This window comes from Stegodyphus dumicola, chromosome X1, assembly GCF_044657685.1.
Source record: "Stegodyphus dumicola isolate Sdum_Otavi_A_Nest chromosome X1, ASM4465768v1".
Classification (NCBI taxonomy): Eukaryota; Metazoa; Arthropoda; class Arachnida; order Araneae; family Eresidae; genus Stegodyphus; species Stegodyphus dumicola.
In genome coordinates, this window is record NC_140780.1 from 161,845,801 (window position 1) to 161,868,808 (window position 23,008).

Here is a 23,008-nt window from a genome sequence, read left to right on the forward strand (position 1 = left end):
GATTCTATCTTGCTCGTCGTTAGGCAGGTGGTCGAGATTTAACCTTGGCGGTTCAACCTTTTCTACACGCACTGGTTTCATCGTCAGCTTAAGAGACGCTTCATTAAAATCCAGTGTAGCTTGTGCGTCTGAAAGAAAGTCTATTCCTAGTATTAAGTGTGCTTGCAAATTCTTTACTATAAAAAACATCACCTTTACTTGTTCGTCCTTGATACGGATGTACAAAGGTACTTTACCTACGCACTTACATTGTTCTCCTTGCGCCGCTAATACTGTTGTATTATCCGCATTATATATGCGGTATTTGCGAAAATACTTTCTAAAAAAGACTTCTGCCACACAGGAACACTGCGCACCGGTATCCAGGAGTGCGGTGGCCGGGATATTATTTACCAAGACTTCAATCTTCGGAAGAGTTAAATTTTTCACCATTACTGTATTTAACTTGTAGGAAGAGGGGTTTTCGTGGCCTTCGGATTTCCGCACCCTCTCGTCAGCAGAAATCCGTTTTAGTTTAAATTATTTTTTCTTTCGGTGCTTTCCTTCTTTCTCCACTGGCCTTGAGACTTTTTTTCTGGGTTGCTATTGAACTGTCGACGTTCGCTGGCTGTTTTTGAATGCTCGGGTTTCCTTGCCCACTGATTCGCTTCTTCTCCGTAGCCATGTGCTTGAGTTTGCTGTAGTCTTGGCGTACCAAATTGGTTTCGCTGTTGATATTGGCGTCTTCTTTCGACGTCCGCCGTTCTTCTACTTTCAAACTGGATTGCTAGCTCAAATAATTTTTCCAGTGTAGTCGGATTTCTCAATTCAATAAAGTCTTGCACTTGGGGTAGTAACCTCGGCAAAATCACTTGAATTATTTCAGGATCCGGACGGTTTCCATACAAGAGCTTGAAAACGTGAATTTTTCTTAAAATAAACCTGGAGAGGTTTTCCATTCTTTGTTGATATATACTGAAAAGTTCTGTTTCTAATTTCGCACGATCCCTTACAACAGGGAAGGCTTTTAGTAGGGCAGTCTTGAAATTTTCGTAGGTATAGGTGGGACTTCCTGCTTGACCCAAGAGACTTCTGCCGATACATTTGAACCAGTTAAGCGCTTGGCCCCTCAAAGCACTGGTAGCTAAGGTAACTTTTTGAAACTCGTGCACGGGGTAGAGCATGAAGTGGTCATCCAATTTTTCCAAAAAACTGGTTACCTGTGAGTTTCCATTAAACGTTGCTTCTGGTTTCATCGAAGCGCGCATGGTCTGGACAATATACCCAAATCCTTCCAGGGCGGCAGCTGGCATTTCTGGATTCTGAGCTGTTTCTGCAGGCAGCACAGGTTCTTCTTGAAACTCGGCCATGGTTATTCTTCGTCGGGCGCCACTATCAGGTTCAATGTTTCTTCTAACCTTCTTCGGAAACATACAATGACCTGACTAGAACAGAGAGCTTACTAAAGCTATGTTCACTAATTGTAGTAAGTAGACAGGATACAGACGAAGGGTATACAAAACCCTTTATTTTTTTTCTTTATATACAATGACTTCCGTACTTCGGAATACAATGACCCTCCACTCGGGGTCTAACTTAAAAGATATCAAAATAAAACTAAACTCTAATTTAACTTTAGAATAAGATTGGCCTTATAATAACAGAAAGCGTATGTAGCACAGAGACTGTGAACACTACAATACGTTTAATTTATCAAGAGGATTAAAACCTCTGGCCTGGAAGGCAAAGTAGCAACTGCGTAACTTCTAAGGTAAGCGGCCTGCTTCGAACTCACGGCTTCCTCTCCTCTCTGCTTGGCAAAAAGGCCACACTTAAATACTTGGCGTTCGCCAGACAACTTTGCATAAACTCCTTCACGCTTATAATTCTGGCCGGAAGTAGAAAATAAGAAGTGATAGTAAAGATTTAAAATAAAATAAACGTTAGTAAAACTTAAGATCCTTACATGTTTACCTTCATTCCTATGCAATGTTTTTATTTTTGGTATTTTGTTTCGGAATGAAAGTGAGATTCGTGGATGGGTGTTGAGCAATGTAATGTCTCTTTAACTGCGTCATTTGATATAAACAAATGTACGTGTTTTCACTGCATTGAGGTACGTTTTATTTTTATTTTTACGATAAAGTGGGATAGATGTTCTATCATTAGAGTTTTTTTTAATTACTCTTAGATTTTTCTGGCTTTGAGATGAATATTTTTTATTGTCAATGAAACAGACTTTTTTAATGGCAGAAAAAAAGCAGTATCTAAACGTAGAATATACACAAATGCTAATTTGCTAGTATTGAGTAATATAATGGCTCTTACTGTGTCATTTTATATAAATAAATGAACATGTTCTCAATGCTCTGGAATACTTTTAATTATTAATTTTTCTTATTTTTATTTTTATTTTATTTTTTTATTATGTTATAGTGGGGTAGATGTCCTATCATTAGAGACTTTTTTATTATTCTTTGAGTTTTTGGCATTGATACGAATATTTTGTATCGCTTAGCAAAAGGTGGTTTTTTTTTTTTTTTTTTTTTTTTTTTTTTTTCTTTTTAAATGGCAAAACGAAAGCACTATCTGACCATAGAACATGTATAAATGCTAAACGAGACAAATTTGCTGAGTAAAATAGCAGCAGATATTATATTCCTGTGACATATGCAACATTGGACTTTGCGTACACCCATGTTTAAAAGAATATCATACACTGTCTCATTTTGTAATATTTATTGCTTACTTTTTGTTGTTTGCTCGTTGAATTTTTATGAAAGACAGTTTTAATATTTTTAAATTTTAATTGCGTGTTACGTTGAATAAAATCTGCAATTGTTTGGATATTTTTCCATATATATATTTATTTGTGGGATAAGGGGAAAATTATATTATTCTAGAATGAGTATTTTATAAAATTTTTAAGGAAAATATAATAATAAAGCTTTAAAATTAATTCTGACAACTACCTGAATATTCTTCTCATAATGTACCAAAATTGGAACAATTGGATGATAAATTTAATTTATAGAATTTTTTTTTTCCAAAGTGGGGACGGGCAATTTTAGCAGCATGAATTGCCCGTCCCCACAAGACGACGCATCCGGTTAATGCGCCGTTCCAAGACAACGCTTCGGTAACAGAGATGCCCATTGAGAATGGGTTAAAGAATAACATACTTCATTTTCTTTCTTTTTTTTTTCTTTTCTTTTTCTTTTTCTTTTTTTTTTTTTACATTTCAAAGATTTTTCTGATAGAAGTTTGTTTTAAAACTTTAGGGTGTTCCAGAATTTTTTTTTTTTTTTGGAAAATTTTTTAGTCATAATCTCTTGCTTTGTGATACAGATCTGTTGTTCTAAAACATTCAGTTATTATTTTTATTTTTTACCATGTTTTAAAGCTTCATTAAAAGATATTTTCTCACTCCTATAAATTCACTATCTGTGTCAGCAGACCCGTGTTTAGATTTGACGAGATCCTAACTATTTGGGATATAGGGCCCTTTGTGAGGAATAACAAATCAATTTTTTTGATATAGTATATGGTACAATTTTTGGGGGTGGCCTCAAGAAAGTGGAGACCCTAAGCTATAACTTATGCAGCTTTATACATAAATCCGGCACTGTGTGTCATTGTCAGAATCGTTTTCTTGCTCTGTCGAGTTCAGAACAGAGCCATGAATTTCATTGTCGGCCATCTGATATGCCCGAGTTGGTTCATCAGGATTCATCATTAATTCTTCTTCTTGCAAAGCCTCATCATTTGTTCTCTCTTTCAAATACTGAAGTTTTAACCTTTGCTGCAAAAAGCTTAATCATTGCCTTGAAATCATGGCTTTGTAAGAATTGATGTGCTGAACAGAAGTTGTTTGCTCACTACTGCATATGGCATAGTGTATTTACTTCCACCTCTTTGATTAGGGGGAATGCTGTAACTCTTGTGCAACCTTGATTAGATCATCTGACAAAGTTATCAGTTTCTCGGCACTATTTCTTCTGCATTCCCCTTTAAAAACCCTCAATGAGTTAAAAACCTGCTCTTGCGAGAAAATGAGATTTCTTGCTATGAACATTTTCAACAGTTTCATCAATGGTATGAGGGTTCTTTGTGATAGTTGTTCCCCTGTAGACATGCTTTCTGCAAGTCTTCTTTTCTTAGAGATTGGGATATGTTTGCCTATAACAGAATCATCATGCTTTGGTAACCTTAGCATATAACAGAAATGCTATCTTTTGTCCTTATTTGCAGTAATGTATGTATCTGTTGTAAACTGAAATATCAGCCTACCAAATTACATTCAAATTCATCTTGTAGTTCTCGAGATATCACACATTTTTTGCATTATTACTTTAATTTTACCCACCAATGATATAAACTCTGTAAAGTTTAAAAAAAAGAAAAAAAAAAAAAAAAGTCATCCCCGATTCTACCAAACACAACACCTATTTTTAAAAATTAAAAAATGATTTAGAGTGTCACAATTGAATCCTAATTCAGAGTCATCACTTACAATGAGAAGACTACTACTTTATCAGTTCTGTGAAGAGGACAGATTCCTCAATAAATTTCTTTCTAATATGTAAATATAGTTATAAATTAGAACTATATGAATCTTTTTATTTTAATCACACTATTACTAAGATAAAAACAAAATATCTTACTGATTCCCATTCTTCAGTGTTCCAAGAATAACATTCACCACCACCGCATCTTTCTGTAGTATTTGGAATATCTTCATTTTTACAATAGCGACTGTCAACATACTTTTTCTCATGTTGACACCACAAAGGCCTACTTTTTATTCCAGAACCACATGTCACTGAGCACTAAAATTATAAATAAATAAAAATTTAATGTAAATTTTACATGGATTAGAAATTCACATTCTGTAACTAAGAATTAAATTACTCACATGCGCATTTAAAAAAAAAGTTATTTGTATTACATTTTCCTCACCTCTGTCCAGTTACCAACACTCCAGTAAGGGCACTGACCCTGGTCACATTCCCTTGAAGTAATTTTAGTGGAAGGATCACAGTGACTGTCAGGTTGTTTTATATTTTCACTGTTTTGGCATTCAGAGGAACGATGCTGTACTCCTTTTCCACAAGTTACTGAGCACTACAAATATTTAGCAAAAATTTCAAAGCAGTGAGATATAAGGAAATATGGAACACCTATTTAAACAGCTGCTAATTCATACATTTATCATGAAGTTAAACAACTTTAGTCAAATATTCTAAATAATCATTTTATTTATGAAAAACCATTAAAACTGATATCTTATCAGTAGTAGCACACAATATACTATTTTTGCTATAAGAGATAATATTTGTCAGTTTGTAAACCATCTTGAATATACATATGCACAAATATAAACTCCTGTGCAGATATATTTACACACATGATTTGTGAACATTTTCCACATATTTGTATCAATAATAATAAGAAATATATTAGAAAATGAACCAAAATCTTGTATGATAGACCAAGATCAGTCCAGTTATATCTAAGTATTTAGGAAAATAAAATAACAACAGAATCAGTTTGCATAAAAAAATAATTGTATTTAAAATTAATGTAACTCATTGGATTAAACATTAAATTACTGATGATTAAACAGTCAATCAAGAAGTACACAGATGCATGTAAAAAATACCTCTGACCAATCTGAATAAATCCATGATGAATTCAAACATGAGCCCCAGCAGTTTTCTTCAGAGCTAGGCTTTGGACCTAAATGTTGACAGTGTTCTTCTGGCACAACATGTGCAATCTGAGAAGTTAAATCTTCTTTCATGCACTTAATCATCTTGTTTCGTTTTCCTCTCCCACACTGAACTGAACACTCTGCTTTGCTTACATCTTGCCATCTAATTCAAAAACAAACTATGGCTTACAATAAAATCGTAAAAAATTAAAATAGAAATTTTATTTTTTCTATTTATATGTAATAAAGGGCTATATAAATAGTATTAACTAAAAAAAATTATGCTAATGGGGATGTTTTTTATGAGAACACTTAAGTTTTTATTTTAATGAGTTTTAAGAAATATCTTATTTTAATAAATATTGAGAAATTAAAAACAGCACATTCTCTAATGCTATAAGATAATACAGTATGAAATACACAGTTTCCTTTTAGCATACATGCAAAAATAGATTTTAAAATATCAGTGATGTAGATGAAACTTCACATTAATAAATGCTTGTGAGAAAGGTAGAATGCTCTGCTTCTGTTCTGAAAGCCCACAGCCCCTAAAAATATAGCATAAAATATTTTTGAGTCTAGCAATTATGCTCAAATCCCTTTTGTAACTACTACATGTGTAATTTTATGAGAACAAATTTTAAGCTCTTTGCAGATTTTAAGGAAATGCATTTAAAGCTATGAACCAATGATTTAAAATATCAAGGTGAATAATTTCACCAACACAGTCTGCCATGGAAATGCAGCTAGTGAGTAGGTGGAATTAGATATTCCAGCTGAATACTGTAGGGCTTTAGTCTCAGAAAACTCCAAAGAGTTGACAGGGGAAAAAAAGGAAAAGAAAAAAAAATATCAAAGATGATGTTTTCCTGCTATGTATAAATGAAGTAGCTTTGCTGATATTTTGAAACGCTTATGAATATATAAAAACACGTTTCTTAAAAAACTGATATGATAAACCTATTTGATTTATTACATCAATATTGTTGAGTCTGTAAAGAATAAACTTTGCCATTTGTAAAAATACTAAATACATGAGGACAAGATTTACAGAAAACTATTTCATAAAGTTATCTGGAAATATGGCTGACACCGTTTCCCGCTTTTACCATAGAGCGATAGCGATTAGCACATTGCAGTGGCCTCTGCAATGTTACAACTAATCACCTAAATACAATCTCGGGGTTTTAATAATGTTGAGTGATTACGGGTTCGTAATGCAGTGAATGCACACCGAAATGATGACAGATTGATAAAATTTATTTTCTCAAAAGACACACTTCACAGTTCTGGTACTTTCCACAAAAATACTCGCACAACTCTTCTCAATAGGCCATAGCACAATCACTGATACCACTTCAAAATAGTATTAACATTAAAACGCAACATAAGGCAAAGTGCATCCGAAGAGCGAAGCTTGCACGGAGATCTTTCAGTACTCAGCTCTGAACTAAAAACTGCGAAACTGAACAGAACAGTTGATTGGCTTGAGCAGCCTTTAGCAGAACTCTGCGTTTACCGCTTATCATGGGCTTGTGCCTTAAGGAGTTGGTAATTATTTTTAAATTAAGACGAAAACCGTCGTGCCACATTAGGCGAAGCTGCAACTAGCATTTACTGTGCGAAAATGAAGTAGGTGGAGTTAGGCCGTCGAGCTGGAGTCGAAGGAGAAGAAGAAAACGTTGCAATTCATTGCAGTCAGTCACGTGAGAGGTCACCCTGCCAAGTACTGACCCCATGAGAAGCTGTTTGAGTGCTGCAGACGTGAAAAATATGAAGTTTTGAGAATGCACGAAATTCTGAAATTGATATTCTCACGAATCTTATATAGTTTTACCTTGGCCGCCTTGAAATATCCAGTACCTTCCATTTCACGAAATTACTGAAAGGCATATATGGTTAGAGTCACATATAAGGGCTGGATACAGTTACATACAGGGATCAATTATAGTTATTTAATTAGAGTACAAATTACAGTTATGCAGGGACCAGACCAAAATGTTGTCAAATTTGGCGATTTCTCACCCAATTTGGTAACAAAACTAGTCATCAAACCATCACTAGCTTGGTGCTATATTGCAAATAGAGATATTTACCTCAATGTTAAATAGACTTTCTCTGTAACCTTATTTTTCCAGGGGAGCTTTGTTCGCATAAGAGATACTATAATTTTACATACAATTTCACTATAGTTATTTACATATTTAATAAAAAATCTGTAATGTTGCTCCCTTCTCAAGGACTGCATATCCCGGCAGTACAATCAAGAAGCAATACTTACAGCTAAGGAAAATCAATGCAGTACTAAAACAATAATTTGAATAAATAACACACAAAAAATCAAATATTAAATTAATAAATACATGCATTAATTTACAAATTTATATACAAATAGGGCCATCATCTTAATATACTATTTACATTATATACACTATGAGGACTATTTAGTATGACCATAGTAAGGAGCTAGCCCCTCATAATGAACAAACGAGTTTAGGCTGAGAATTTGATGATTTACGAGTCTGATTTTTGATGCCCTTCAGCCTGCTTAGGACCATGTAATTTAGTAGAGAGTCCTTCCCGCTAAATCAGATTCCATAACCACGCCCTTTTACCTCTGTTGAATCGATGTCCTGTGGCTCTTGTGTCATATAGGGTCTTCTTCTTCATCGTTAACTCGCTCCTGTGCATAAACAGTACATAACTTCAAACTGTGTAATCTGGTATGAGGAATAACTGGCAGTCTCGTGGACAGCACTGCGATAGGCCAGTAAGACCAGAGGTAACTTACGGTCCCACTCTTGTTGGTTTCTGGAATTCACCAACGAGAGATTGCTAAGGATGGTTTGATTAAACCTTTCTACCATGCCATCTGATTGTCGACATGAAGGTGTCGTTTGGGTTTTCCCTATTCTCAGTAGTCTGCAAAGTTCTTTAATTAGAGCCAAGATAAAATTGCTTCCTTAATCAGAATGTAACTAAAGAGACACTCCAAACCCAGAAATCCAATGCTGTACCATTACCTCTGCTACCGTGACAGCGTCTTGATCAGGGTTAGGATACGAGTCAGGCCACTTTGTGAAGTAATAAATGACAACGAAGATATATTTGTCACTTCACTTCATGTCAGAGATCGCAGGATGCCAAAGGCTATGTGTTCAAAAGGCGTTGCTATGTTGTAGTGTTACAGCTTCCTTTGCCTGCATTTCTTCGGGTTTTTCAGACTCGTACAGGCACCGAGGATTGGTACTACTTTTGCACGTCATCCCTTGCATTAATTACTCTAGTAGAAGCACTCTCAAACCCTAAGCAATCTTCATTATTCCGAACTGGCCTGCTGTGGACTGTTATGCAGTTCTTTAAGGATATCCAGGATTAAGATACAATAACACGCCAAACAAGTATTAATTTAGAAGTCAAAAAACAAAAATCAGCGTTATATTTTCAAATTTTCACAGGACTATTTTCGATGGTTTTACAGAATCATCATCCTCAGCTGCAAAAGCGCAAATCAATCAGATAAGATACAGTGATTAGATAAGATAAGAAATACTGAACCGGAGCTGAGCTACTGGCGCCATCTGTTGATGAAACAAGAACTAAAACACAATTTCCTTAAAGGCTGAAGGTAAAGATGGATTGTAATTAGAATCGTTAACTACAACAGAAATAATTTTTTTAATGTGAAATGAAATTTAATTCACCTCTAGAAAATCTAATTCACCAATGAAAGATGTTTTTTTGAATAAGTTTGGCTGCAGAAAAACTGAAAGTGTAATTTTCGGACCAACAATGCTGGGCCACAGAAGACTTCTGTGTTTCCTTTTTTCTAACATATGTCTCATGTTCCTTAATGCGAAATTTTAAGGCTTACGTAGTTTGACCAATGTAAATTAAACCACACTGGCAAGGAATCCTGTAAATACTGCAGGAATTTATATCCGGAATGGGGTCCTTGAGTATGGAAATCGGAATTTTATTGGTGGGAGAATAAACTACATGAAAGTTAAATTTGTGTAAAATACGTGAAATTTTATAGCTAATTGAGTGAAAGAAGGGAATGATAACAGAATTCTTATGATCTCCTAAAACAAGAGTGTGCCTTTTGGTGTGTTGAGATGAGAATTTTTTAACTGTTTTGATTAATAATGTTTGGTGAAAAGCCATTGTCAATAGCTACTGCTTTTAAATAATTTAGTTCTTCCTCAAGAGATAGTTTGGAAGAGCAAACGTGAAGTGCACGGAAAACAAGCCCATGATGGTTTACAGTAAACCATAGTACTGAAGTTGGATGTGTTATGTGTGACCAAATGTCGAGGAATGGAAGAGAAATTTGAAAATATAACGCTGATTTTTGTCGTTTGACTTGTAAATTAATGACCTCCATGATCTTGGAAGTATCACTTGCTATCAGAATGCCTTTCCATCATCTGATTCGAACTTCCAGTGCAGACTCCGTTTCAAGTATGGAGCGAGCCCCAGAGAATCCAATGTTTTTTTGTCGTAGTACTATACACCTAAATATCTTGCCAGGTAGGTTTCCTGTATGAAGACTCCATTAAGTAAACTGTGGATTTAATGCCACCGTCTCCCAACTGGCTTTCTTTACTTTGTCACTCTATAGGTTTGGGTTAGATGATGCTAAATTTTTAATTTGACGTACGACCAGATTAAGAAACTAGCATTTCGGTTCAACAATGGAGCAATATTGGCAGCTTTTTAGACAGTGGGTGTCAGCATTTTCGTCTGGTGATCCTTTCCACTGATGGACAGTGATGGCATATTCTTGGAGTTCTCTGTACCAATGGCTATTTTATCTGATTCTTGAAATTTAAAAGCCAGGTCAATGATGCATGATACGTGCGGAATAGGGATTTTCCACCTTCTACGGCTTTAACTATGGACAGCAACATTTTACTGGCGACACAGTTATTCCTGTCTAGTTTAGATAGACACTTGCTCCAGTATGCTGCAACATACCATTTGAACATTTGTTTCTTAGCAAAAAACTGCACCGAGACTCTCACTACTCGCATTAGTGCCAAGAATAAATGGTTTGTTGAGCTAAGGATACATCAGGATTGTTGCAGATGTTAAGGCTTTCTTCAATTTGTTAAATGCATCTTCACATTCTTTTTTCCAGAAGCCAGTCTCCAGTCTTTAACAGCTGACACTTTTTTGGACCGGTACACACACCATTGGCATGTCTATCACTTCTTGTCACTTGAGATGACATGTCTATTGCTTCTTGTCTGAACAATTTATATTTGGCAGGACGTCACTTTAGTTTGGCTTTTTTCAATTTCTGAAGTACTTTCCTAATATTTTCTAAATCTTCATTAAAAGTTTTCCCAAGTAAATCAGACTGACTTTGTAGGAAAGACTTCTCCACACGGTCTCTGCGAAGTGTTCGACTGTTGCTGGCGCATTATATAATCCAAACTCCATCATCTTGAACTGCTTAAGTTCTTACCCGATAGTACCTGTCATCATTTCACTGTCGTCAGGGTGTATCTCTACCTTCCAATAGCCACTCTTTAAATCAAGTGTCAAAAACCACTTGCTTCCAGAAACTGCGTCCAGAATGGCGTCAGTTCTAAGAAGAGTGTAGCTGTCTGTGTTTGTGATGTCATTCAGTCTGATAGTCTGCTCAAAATTTAGCTGAAACATCCTTCTTTCAGACGAGAAGGGATTTTTTTGAAGTCCCGATAATGTCACTTTCTTGCAAGTCCTTTAGAAATTTTTCTTCATATTTAGCATTCGGAACATGTCTTGGATGTTGCTTGATTAGTGAATGATACCCTCTATCAATTCTGGGCTGTGTCAAACTATTTCAGCTTATGTCAGAAGATAAGCAGGTGTAAACAATTTGAAATTCTTGAATGACACATTCTGCAGCATTTCTTTCTTCATTGTTTATTTGCACTTTACGCAACAACTCCGATGTTAGACCCTCTGACTGGCTCATTTAAGCATGCCACTGGAGTACATGCAGCAACCACTTCACCTTTTCTAAGGACATTTGTCTTTTTAGTTACATTGATAACGCTCACCAGGATAACAGTCCTCGATAGCTCGACAAGTGCTGATGCTACTAGTGCCAACAAGTGCTGATTCTATTACTTTTGGGCTGTTACAGTTTTTAGAATATGTCATGATGACTTGCCTGAAATTTCTGTTTTCAGCTATGGATATAGGAAGCAAAAATTCCGGTCTTGCTGGTGCTGTGATATTGTCTTGAGCTACGATTTGGTGGACGGATTTAATTCAGAACAGGTTTTGTTATCTGAGGCAGAATGTGGTTCATTAAAGTCCAAGGAAAAACTACATTTCCTTAAAAAGTTTAATCCGAGTATGCAAGGATCTGTAATATCTGCCATATATGATGTGTCAGTATATTCGGCACTTCGAAATGTGATGTTAGCATTTAACTTTCCATCGAAGTCGATTTTATCACCATACACAGTTTGGAGAACAACCCAGGGTGGCATCCACATGAGTTTAGCTTCCAATTGTTGAACCAAATTTTTTGGATGACAGTAACATTGGCTCCTGTTTCGATGTTCATACTGCAAGAAAATCCATTGATATGTGCCATGATAAAAATATATTATTTCCGCCATTCACTGCCGAATTCTAAAGCGTTCTAAAAATGGGTACTTCGGCAACCTCTGCCAAAGAGATGACCACTTACTAGTTCCCCTCCCTTCTTTGTTGACAGTGGTCTTAGCTCTCGTGCCCTAAGGTGTTCAGCAGTCCTTTCGCTTCATCACCACTGTTCCAGCATTTTAGGGTAGTTTTTTTTTTCCAATTTTATTCTGCCAAGGCATTGACTGGCCTGAATACATCTAAACCATCAGTCGCTTGATCAACTGGCTCCTGGACTTGAGCAGCTCTGATTATATAGTAGTCTCTACGAGTTGCTTGCTGAACTGACTCGAATTTGTCTCTGCTAAGCAGCCCCATAAAGGCAAGATGAGACAGCATTTCAACATCAGTGGCAAGCTCCTAGAGTGTTTCCTTGGACTTCTGTGTGCCAGATATTAACTGCAGCCTGCTATAGTCTTTTAAACACTTATCTTCAAAGCACAGCTCCACTGCATGGGATAGAGGTTTGATGTCCAGCCTCCGATTTTCAGTAAGAGTTTGAAGCATATATGCTGCATCGGCTCTCAGAGGAAGCAGATGGATTGCAGGCTTTAACTTCGGAATCCCATCCATGTGTGTTTGGCGTCAGAATAGTGATCCATCATGGATGTCTTCAAGCTGTCAACTTCCTTGGCAGCGGTAGCAGAAACACTATCACTGATTCGTTGTTCGATAGCAGAAACTCTACGACCTGTTGTTTGACAGCAGAAACTCTTTCTCCAACTTCTACCGCTGTGTTTATTCCGCCTTCCATAGTTTCAGGTTTGTTTTCTATTATGGCAGTATTTCTCTTTTCATTTCATCTTGACCTAATTCAATCTTTTTTTAACTGACTTGACAGCCCCTTTCATGTTTTATTGACCCACATTCATCTCTTCTTGGCTCAATTTCATCTACTCTTTAAGGAACTCTTGACCCACTTTTATCTCTTCATTGAATGCTGCAAAGGTTGCCACCAACAACCTTAGTTGCTCTCCTATTGCTCTTGTCACCCGCATTCAATCCCACTCCTGACAACAAAAATTGTTACGAGCCTACAGGTTTGTAAGCAAAAGGAATATTCTTGGAAAATGTAAGTTCTTTGAAATTCACAATATAATAAAGTAAGTGTGTCTTTATGCAAGTGTGTATTTTTAATGTGTTATGTTTATTATTTAAGCCATCTTTTCAGAAATAAGCATACATTGCATAGCTTTTCCTTCACTGTTTTAAAAAAAGGGCAACAAATACGTGAGTAAATATGGTGACTGACAGAAGTGCTGCAAACTCAGTATTAAGGACATAAAATATTATTTACAAAACACCTGTATGTTTGAAAATACTTGCAACAGCATTACTACCTATTTTTGAAGTTGCATATTCTTCTGAGTTATTCTCAGTAGTGAACTTCATAAAACCTTAACAGGAGCAGCTAGCCTAAGTGACGAAACTAGCAGTGAATCTATACCTATAAAATTTACAGAATATAAACTTGATAAAAATTATCCAGCACTAGTAACACAATAGTGGATATTTCATATATGATACAAAATAAAATATTAGCTTTTGATTCCAGTTTGCTGCTAACAAATATGGAGATTAATTTCAGTTCTGTGTAAATTGCAGATAAAAATTAGGATTTTAGTTTCTCACAAACTTTGCATGTTATAATATATAATCCATAATTCTTTAAAAATTAATAAAACTACCCTTTAATTTGATTTTCTTGAATTGTGGACCAACCATGTGAAATGGTTAACAGATTAAGTTCTGTGACATATTGGATAAAACCTAAGAATCATATTCGATTGACCTTTAATGATGAGGAATCGAAATTCTTTACTCTTTTGTTTATGCTAAAAGGTGTACCTTTAAGAGGTGAAACTATATAGCAGGCAGAATCACATTAAAAACTTAATGAAATATAGAAAGCAATGAGCAAGGTAGAAAGAATGTAAATAAAAATTAAATTCTGTCATCGACTGTTACATTCATTCAATCCCTTGAGACTTAAAAAACTCTGTTACACCATTCGTATTTGATTTTTAATTGTTTAAAAAATGACAGAGAAGTGAAAGTGAATAAAGTGACATTTGAAAAGTAACTAAAAATACACATATTACATAATATGTTTCCCAAAATTTAAGTTTGGAGATAAGGAAATCTTGCAGCACGGGTTTAGTGATTTTTTGTCACTCATTTAAAATGATTGTTATCTCCTGATCCATCCCATCAACATTTTGTCAACAGTATTTCATATCCTATGAGGTATTTCTCCCACCTTCTTAGCATGCCTTCGTGGTGTATTGGTCAGGACGCTCGGTGCATATTCGAGAGGTCCGTGGTTCTAGCACTGGCAAGCTCATGGCTCATTTTTCATCTCTCCTGCCTTGAAATGACCTAATGTGTGTACAGTAGCGTCCTAACTAAAAAAAAAGGCAGTGGATGAGTCTCCTAATTCTCAGTTGCCCTTTAAAAGGGGGAGTATATAAGGAATTACTCCTACCCCTTCTTAGCATGCCTTCATGGTGTAATGGTCAGCCTGCTCGGCGCATATTCGAGGGGTCCGTGGTTCGAGTCAGCGCGAGGGCATTGCTTATTTTTCATCTCTCCTGCTCGAAACAACCTAATATCTCTACAACCCAATTTAAAAAGCGAGATTAAATTTGTTAAAATTCTGATGAAATGAATGTTACAGGCTGCTTATTTATACTCTGATTACCTTCCATCAATATTTCTTAAGCACTTTCATGTCATACTGATAAAGACATTCTGACTTTTACATTTTATTTTAGTTCACCATTGTATACAGTGAAATACACATAACTTAATCATATAAATAAAAGTTTGTGTACCAATCAATTATACTTTCTTTAGAAATTTGGCTAAATGACAAATAACATTTTATAAGGTATTTCTCCCACCTTCTTAGCATGCCTTTGTAGTGTAACGATCAGCACACTTGGTGTGTATTCGAGAGGTCCCAGGTTCGAGTCCCGGCAAGGGCATTTCTCATGTCTCCTGCTTCGAAATAACCTTTTGCCTCTACAGTGACGTCCGAACTAAAAAGAGGGGTGGATGATGATTCTTCACCACCAGGATTTGGCGAATGGGTCTCTTAATCCCCAGTCGCCCTTTATAAGGGGGAGAATACAAAGTATTTCTCCCGCCTTCTAAGCATGCCTTCGTGGTGTAATGGTCAGCACACTCAGCGTGTATTCGAGAGTTTCGAGGTTTGAGTCCTGGCTAGGACATAGTTTATTGTTCATGACTTCTGCTTCAAAATAACCTAATGTCTACAATTTCATACAGCTTTTACATATCTGTACAAAAGTTTTGTGTAAATTGAGTTTACCATAGTGTTATCAGAACTATATTCACTGTTGGAATTAGTTTCGTATTATATTATTATAAACCTATTTAAAAAATGATCATATTTTGAGATTGAAAATAGTGAAAGATTAATACTGATCCTATTGTCAAGACAAAGATAAAAATATTTTATTATTATTTATTGTTATATTTTATTGTTATTTCACTCTAAAAATACAGTAGAAGTCCAGAAATCCACAACACTTGGGACCAGAGGTTGTGCGGATTTTAGGATTTTGTGGATTTAAGGACAGAAAAGATAATATTCAGACTAAAAGTGCAAAATAAATAAGGCATATTAGATACATTTAATTAAATTATTATATACATTAATACAATAATTAATTATTATTACATATATAAACTGATTATATTATATTGTTCATTTACATTAGGCTCCTCTATTTTTAAATCAGCATAAATCTGCTTCCCCTTTCTCTCAGGAGTAGTCCTGAAATAAATACCCTATCACTCCGCCGCTGCCGGAACCACTTGTACAAGACAGCATCGAGGTTTGCCGATTTCACCTCATGTAAAGATTTCCTGTTTTAGATTCCGGTGTTAGAATCACTGTTGCTGCAAAATTTCAACAGCTTTTCTTTATTGTTCCGTATATCATACACAGTCCGTGTGGCAATTCCATACAATTCTGCTATAAACCGAGCAGTAGCACCTGGCTCTATCTTTAGCAGAATTTCCACATTTTTCATTACCGCCAATGCAAAGTGCTTACGTTTTTCAGTGTTGCAAGCAGTAAAATCAAGAGTGCGTTTCTTATCTGTCATTGTATTAAAAAGCACTGAAATTTAAAATATTCATAATTTATTCACAAAATATCCAGATAAAAAAAAAGGTCATCAATCACTAAACAATCTCGTGAAATAACAAAGCTCAGAAAATACAACGTGAAGCGTGAACTTGAAAGAAGAGTTGAGTTAACTGTCTGCTTTTTTACCTCAATGCAGGTTGGAGGGAAAAAAACAATAATTTTGTACTTCCGTTATGACTCATTATTATTTGGTAATTATGACGTCATTATCCAGCAAGTATTTTTTCCTCGATATTTCGTACTCCATGTTGCAGTTTCCGGAACCTATAAACTAAATGATTATATTTTGAAAGGCAACACGGATTTCAGGAATTGGCAGATTTTCAGTATTTGATTATATAAACAAAGTCTAGGAATGAAACTGATTTTTACTATTTAAATGTTTACTAAAATCTAATTTGCCAAAATACTATTAGTCAGAGATTAACTTCTGAAATCAGATATATTGGAACTCTACAGAAATGCATGTGAAACATTAAAAGGAAATCTAAATAATAAATAACACAAATAATTGAAATTAAGTAAAGTGATAAAAATATCAGATATGAAGTTAAACTAATAAAAATAGATAAATAAACTCATGTATCACAAAAAAATGAATGTGGTATAAAACAAATAAGTGAGGAAATTAATGACAGGAAGATATTGTACTAAGAATTAAAGAAAGGTAAATATTATTTTATCAGCTTTCTTTGCAGACAGCTAAGACTACTTCCTTATTAAGTTTTTAATTAATTTAAAGCATTTTTGACCAAAAAGGTATAGACAGCAGCTCCTGAATGCTAGCGTAGTTCAAGAAATGTTAATAACGCTTTCTTGATGAAGAAACTGCATTTCAGCATGCAGAATTTTCCTTCAGGTCTCAAGTCTCAAGGGAAGTGAAGCATGCACTCATCAGAAAGTATTTCAATGATATTTTTTTCTTGTTAAAATGAATGGTATTTTCTTTTGGTACTGTGATTCAATTATGTAACAAAATGCTAGAACAAAAGCACTTATTTGAGTTCTATAGTGCATCAACTTGGAACATTATTATACTCAAAAACTAAGAAGTCCTGGATCCAAAGTCCAGTGGGCTGTGGCTAAATTTGAGCCCTGCTTCAAGTGCATATGTTTAGATTTGCAGCATTTAGATTTATGGTCTCAGTTTACCTGTGCGATATACAGTACAAAGTCTAAAACCCTGACATCTAATGCTTGATGTGATCTGATATCCAGGCCTCCAGTCCACCAGCTGGGAAAAAAATAACAAAAAATCATCCTCTCCCTAAACAAAGTATGGGAACAGTTAATATAATATTCAATAAAAGGAAGTAGGTGTGCCGCAAATGCAATTTTTCACCTGGCTAATTGAGATTTCCGCATGCCACTTTGAAACACCTGCTGGCTACAGAATTGCAGTATGGCCAATGGTTGACAGTGTATTGATGTTGGAAAGGATCATACTTTCGCCCCTAGAGTAGTTGTGGAGGAAATTAGCATTTTTCTATCTGACTCAAACAAAAAATTAAGCTAAAATATTGTGACGTCTAAATGCCATTTACTAGATTTAAACTGATGATCTAAAAGCCAAAATTTCTGAAATCCAGAATAGCTGATGTCCTGACTATTCCATATCACTCACTTTTTGTACTATTAACCATTCAGACTATTGGCAAAAATACTAAGTTACACAAAAAAAAAAAAAATTCTAAGCACATGCACACTTTTATGCCACATAATTTTTAGAGAAAAGCAAAACTTTCAAGGAATTGTGGTTAAACTTACTTCAGTACACAATATTCATTACACTTTCGAGTTTTTTGCAGACGTGGTTTTAAATGGTTAGCACAATGATTGTCATTTACAGGATATTGATCAGACAACCGGACACAAATAGGCTTTAATGTGCTGATACCTAACATGAAAATAAAATGGCTATAAATAATGTAATGCCATATATAATTTTGAATTTTCATAACACTTTTAATATTTTGCATAGATAGCTGATATTAAAAAAGTATCCATTCTTTTTCCATCAAAATTCAGTAGGCTGAAAATAAAATGTAAGAATTCAAAAATGCTTAGATACAGAATTAGTGAACAGTTAAAATATTGTTCACATTGAGTAGACAACAAGATATTGTAATTAACTTTACCCAACAGCTTGTACATGTTTACTGAAGTAATTTCTCTTCATATGTTCATAATGAACTTATTACACGCGAGAATTCCTTTTTTTTTATTTTTTATTTATTTATTTTTTTAAATTAAACATAAAATAACATTTTTCAATTTTTGAGCTTTTTACAAGCTTTTAAAGCATTAAAATGTGGTAGGAATTCAAAACTTTCTGAGGCTGGCTGATGGAATAGGTAGACAAAAATGTAACGTTTGGAAACTTAAAGATCTGAATTAAGTTTAAGAATTTCTTACAGTCACAAAAGAATTCTATAATGTAATCTTCTTTTAAACTTGGCAAACTTCTTGGAAATTAACATTTTGTTGTCACGAGCAGCTAATTTTATGACTGACAGTGAATTTAGAAAGCATGCTTTAGTAACAAAGGTAAGTAATAAATACTAAAAACCAGTATCAGTTTTTGTACTCATTTTAATACAAACATACATTTAGTACATCCTGTAACATTTTTTTAGTTTAAAACAAAATGGTTATTGATTAATTTTTTTTCAGTGAAATGTGAGGTGTTCAACATAAGATGCAACCACCTTTCAGAGCTTTTGTTGAGGGGAAAAAAAAAAGAGTTGAGAGTATTGAGGGGGGGACAGTTGGAATTTCCTTGTGATTGAATATTTTTGGCAATCTTTCCCCTCCCCCCAAGGATTTGCTAATATTTAAGTTCCATTTCTGCTGTAAGTGTTTTCCTTAATGTTATTCCAATAAACAAGCATCTAGTGGGATTGAAACTAAAAACATACCTCTTCTGTAAAACATTCTAAGTGTAGAATATGAATGCATTTACATGGAAAGCTATTTCTACCATTGTAACACAAGAATTCTAGGCAATTTCAGAATGAGATATGAATATTTGTTTACACATTTTATATTTTACGGAAAAAAGAGTTACTGGCTTCACTTTATATGAGATAACCTCATTTGTGAAACATGAAATTATATAGCCAATTATGTATACACATTTGTGAATTACATGAAAGTCATTCTGAAATTTTTGAGATATGTGCAGATGATAAGTGGCAGAAAAAAAAATAATAGTTAGATTTGAATATTTGAATTATTTTAGCTTAGAGGATGATTTTTTACTGGCTAGTTGCAAGTAGTTTAATGCAGAATAAATTTTACGCAGCAAGAAAAATGGATAGCAAGTTATGATTTTCTATAACTTTAAAGTGGTATTAAATCAAGAAGAATGCGCTCAACGTCTACAATTAGCATTTGGAAATGAAGCTCATCTCGTGCCAATGTATTCAGATGGTTTATAGAATTTCACAGAAGGCGCAACTCTCATCTGGATGTAGAAAACACAGAGAGGCCGTTGTCAGCAATAGTCCCACACAGTATGTCTGCCATACGGAAAATGCTAATCAATGATAATCGCTACACCTACCAAATGATACAGAAGGAACTTAGCATTGGATCCACTGCCAAACAGAAAATTATTGAAGAATTGCATATGATGAAACTAGTTAGCTGTTGGGTTCCTCATAATTTACCTGAGCACCAAAAATAGCAGTCTCAGATTCAGTAAAGAAACCCTTAAATTACTTAAAGACAGTGACCACCGCATTATTTCTCAAGTCGCAAGTGGTGATGACATGCACACAATATATTTTGATGTCCCAACATGTTAAGAAAGTAAAGTATGGGTCTTTGAAGATGATCTCATGTCCACAATGGTGAAATGACAATGTGCCATGAAAAACTTACTGTATGCCATTTTATTCAAAAGTACAGGACTGGTCAAAGCCATCAAGCTGGAAGGGCAGAAGACAGTCACAGCTAATTCGAACACAACTAAGTGTCTTCCAGATATTCTTCAAGAAGTGAATGTTAGAGGACTCATTCTCCACCATGACATTGCATCTTTTTATTCAGCAACATTGACAGTTAAGTTTCTTGAACAAAAACACATAAGTGACAGGACATCCACCCTATTCTCCTGACCAAGCTATGCGTGACTGATGAGGCTATAAATGCATTTTTTTCCATTGATTCCAATAAATGAATGGCTTGAGGCATTTAATATCTGGAAAATTCACCTATAGAAGTGCAATGATGCTGGAGGAGACTACTTTGAAGACTCCTAAAATTTCATAAGTATAACTTTAATACCCTATGTGCATCTAAAAAATTTCAGAGCGACCCTAGTAGGAAAGGGGTTACAGCGGTATATAGAGATTTTGTGCTGCCGTCATTAGTTTTAGACTTTGGCAATCTTGTTTGTCTAGCGGCAAAATTCAATTCAAATTTTGTAAAGCAAATGGTTCTCATTACAAAATTTGAATTTTGCAATCAGAACCATTTGCTTGTTGATTTATGTTGGCTGTAGATGCTAACAATGATATTTGCTGATAGATGTCTCCAGTAAATGTTTTTTGCCTGCCCTGCTTTAGGTTAAGCTAGGAAAACCTATAACTCTTTGGAGTATTGCATGATTCTCAAACCAATCACACTAAAAAATGCTCCATAGTGTTACTTGAAAAAAAAAAAAAAAAAAAAAAAAAAAAAAAAAAAAAAAAAAACATCAGGCTAATAGGCTAGTTGAGAACCTTCATAGGTCACTGAAAGCTGCTACCAGTGCTCACACTACAGATTACAAATCATCAGCATTACCCACCACCTGCTAGATTTCCATGCTATGTTCAGAGAAATTTTGCATGTTACAAAGGCAGACTTCATGCATCAAATTAGGCTTTGTCTCTTGGGAAAATGTTTAACATCAATGCCTGCCACTTGCCGCTGTAGTGGTGACCCTAAGGATTGCTGTTGCCTGTACTAAGAAAGCTTTTTTTAGTGTAATCAGTTTGAGCATCCTGCTCTTCTGCTGCCTCCCCAATGTAGTGGCATGGATAAAATGTTTGTTGTTCTTGCTTATAGTTTTAAGATCAGATAGTCCATGGCAACATTTACATTTGGCCATTTACTTTTATTTACTTGTTTTACAGCCATTTACTTGTTGTCTATGCTAGTTATATTCGGTAATGGCTATGTTAGATGATAGCCGGCCTCAGTGAAGGTAGATGTTCTTTTAGGTGCTCTGTTAAGATCAGACTGAAAACTTGGACTAATTGGATGATAGTACAATACTCTACTATCAGTTTGAGCACCATACTACTATTCAGTTAATGGTTCCAGGCTCTGGCCTTGACCTGATGCAGAGCTGAAAAAGGATATCAAGCTTCATTAGCTTCACTAGTTGATCTGTCGATTAACATCATCATAAACAATTCTAGGCTCCATAGAGCAGCAGCATGTTGTTCTCCTCACCCCCACCTCCATATGTCGGAAGTGGACAGTATGAGACAGATAAGCTGCTTTTACAGGACTAGAACCATCATTCCTAGAGTTGTCTGTACAAACTCGACAAGGATTGTAATGATACTGTCAAGTCTGTCTTGGGCTGTGCTATCACTAGATGTTAAATTACATTAAAGGTTGTCCTTGGGGTTTGGACCTCTCGGGATCAGCTCTGGGGTGTGAGGTGAGAATATAAAAATCATGTATGGACTATTAGAAGGCCAGGGTCAGGGTTTCCCTCACTCTGGTGAAATGTTCTTCTTATTAAGTATAGAAGACACCATAAGACAAGATATAAAACTATAGAACACAACACATCCTTCACTCATCACTCTGTTGGTGACCCTAGGAAGTGATTTGCTGCTCTGCTGCATTCCCTTGCACACTGACAACCAACTGATTCACAGCAGCATTAACCAGATACTCATGCAGTCATGCCCAAGTAATGCATTATGGCAGCACTGACTAAAGGTTTGTTCACACCTAACAGCGAAGCACAATTGCCAACAGATTGCCACAGACAACACCACAACAAGCTTAACAGACTTGCTTGAGCCACTATGTGTGCTGTTTGTTTAATAATGAGCCTACCAAATGAAGTCTCTCGGATGATCTGTAGCAGCATTGGTTGCCCTGCATGAGAGATTCTGCTCCAAATGCACTTGCATTAAGAGAGCCCTTTTAGTACAATTGGTTTGAGCATCATCTAATGGGTTTCAGGTTCTGGCCTTGACCTGAAGCAGGACAGCTAAAGAACATCGATCTTTAATTGTACCATCTGTTACCTAACATTCGCTATTAATAAGCAACACAGACCAGCAGCAAATTGTTCTCCAAACTAAATATAAATGGCGGCACAAGACATGACCCCAAAAGTTCTAAAACTAATGCTAGCAGCAACAATATCTTTCACCCGCTGCAATAGGATCTTAATGCACGTTTTATACAACACATAGAAATTACCATATCCATATTCAGTGTGATAGTTGTCAAAATTTTTGAGGAACAGAATG

The 23,008-nt window shown here is 35.3% G+C and overlaps 1 protein-coding gene across 2 annotated transcripts in view; it reads right to left on the reverse strand.

The window, feature by feature from the left end:
- Positions 1-23,008, reverse strand: part of LOC118185717 (A disintegrin and metalloproteinase with thrombospondin motifs 9-like) — a 690,813-nt gene that overhangs the window by 147,166 nt on the left and 520,639 nt on the right. For both annotated transcript variants that reach the window (XM_085807434.1, XM_085807433.1), the window contains 4 exons: positions 18,288-18,417; positions 5,642-5,855; positions 4,939-5,103; positions 4,644-4,808 (listed from right to left, as the gene is read on the reverse strand). In XM_085807434.1, coding sequence (XP_085663560.1) covers positions 4,644-4,808; positions 4,939-5,103; positions 5,642-5,855; positions 18,288-18,417 — 674 coding nt within the window. The remainder of the gene's footprint in view (positions 1-4,643; positions 4,809-4,938; positions 5,104-5,641; positions 5,856-18,287; positions 18,418-23,008) is intronic.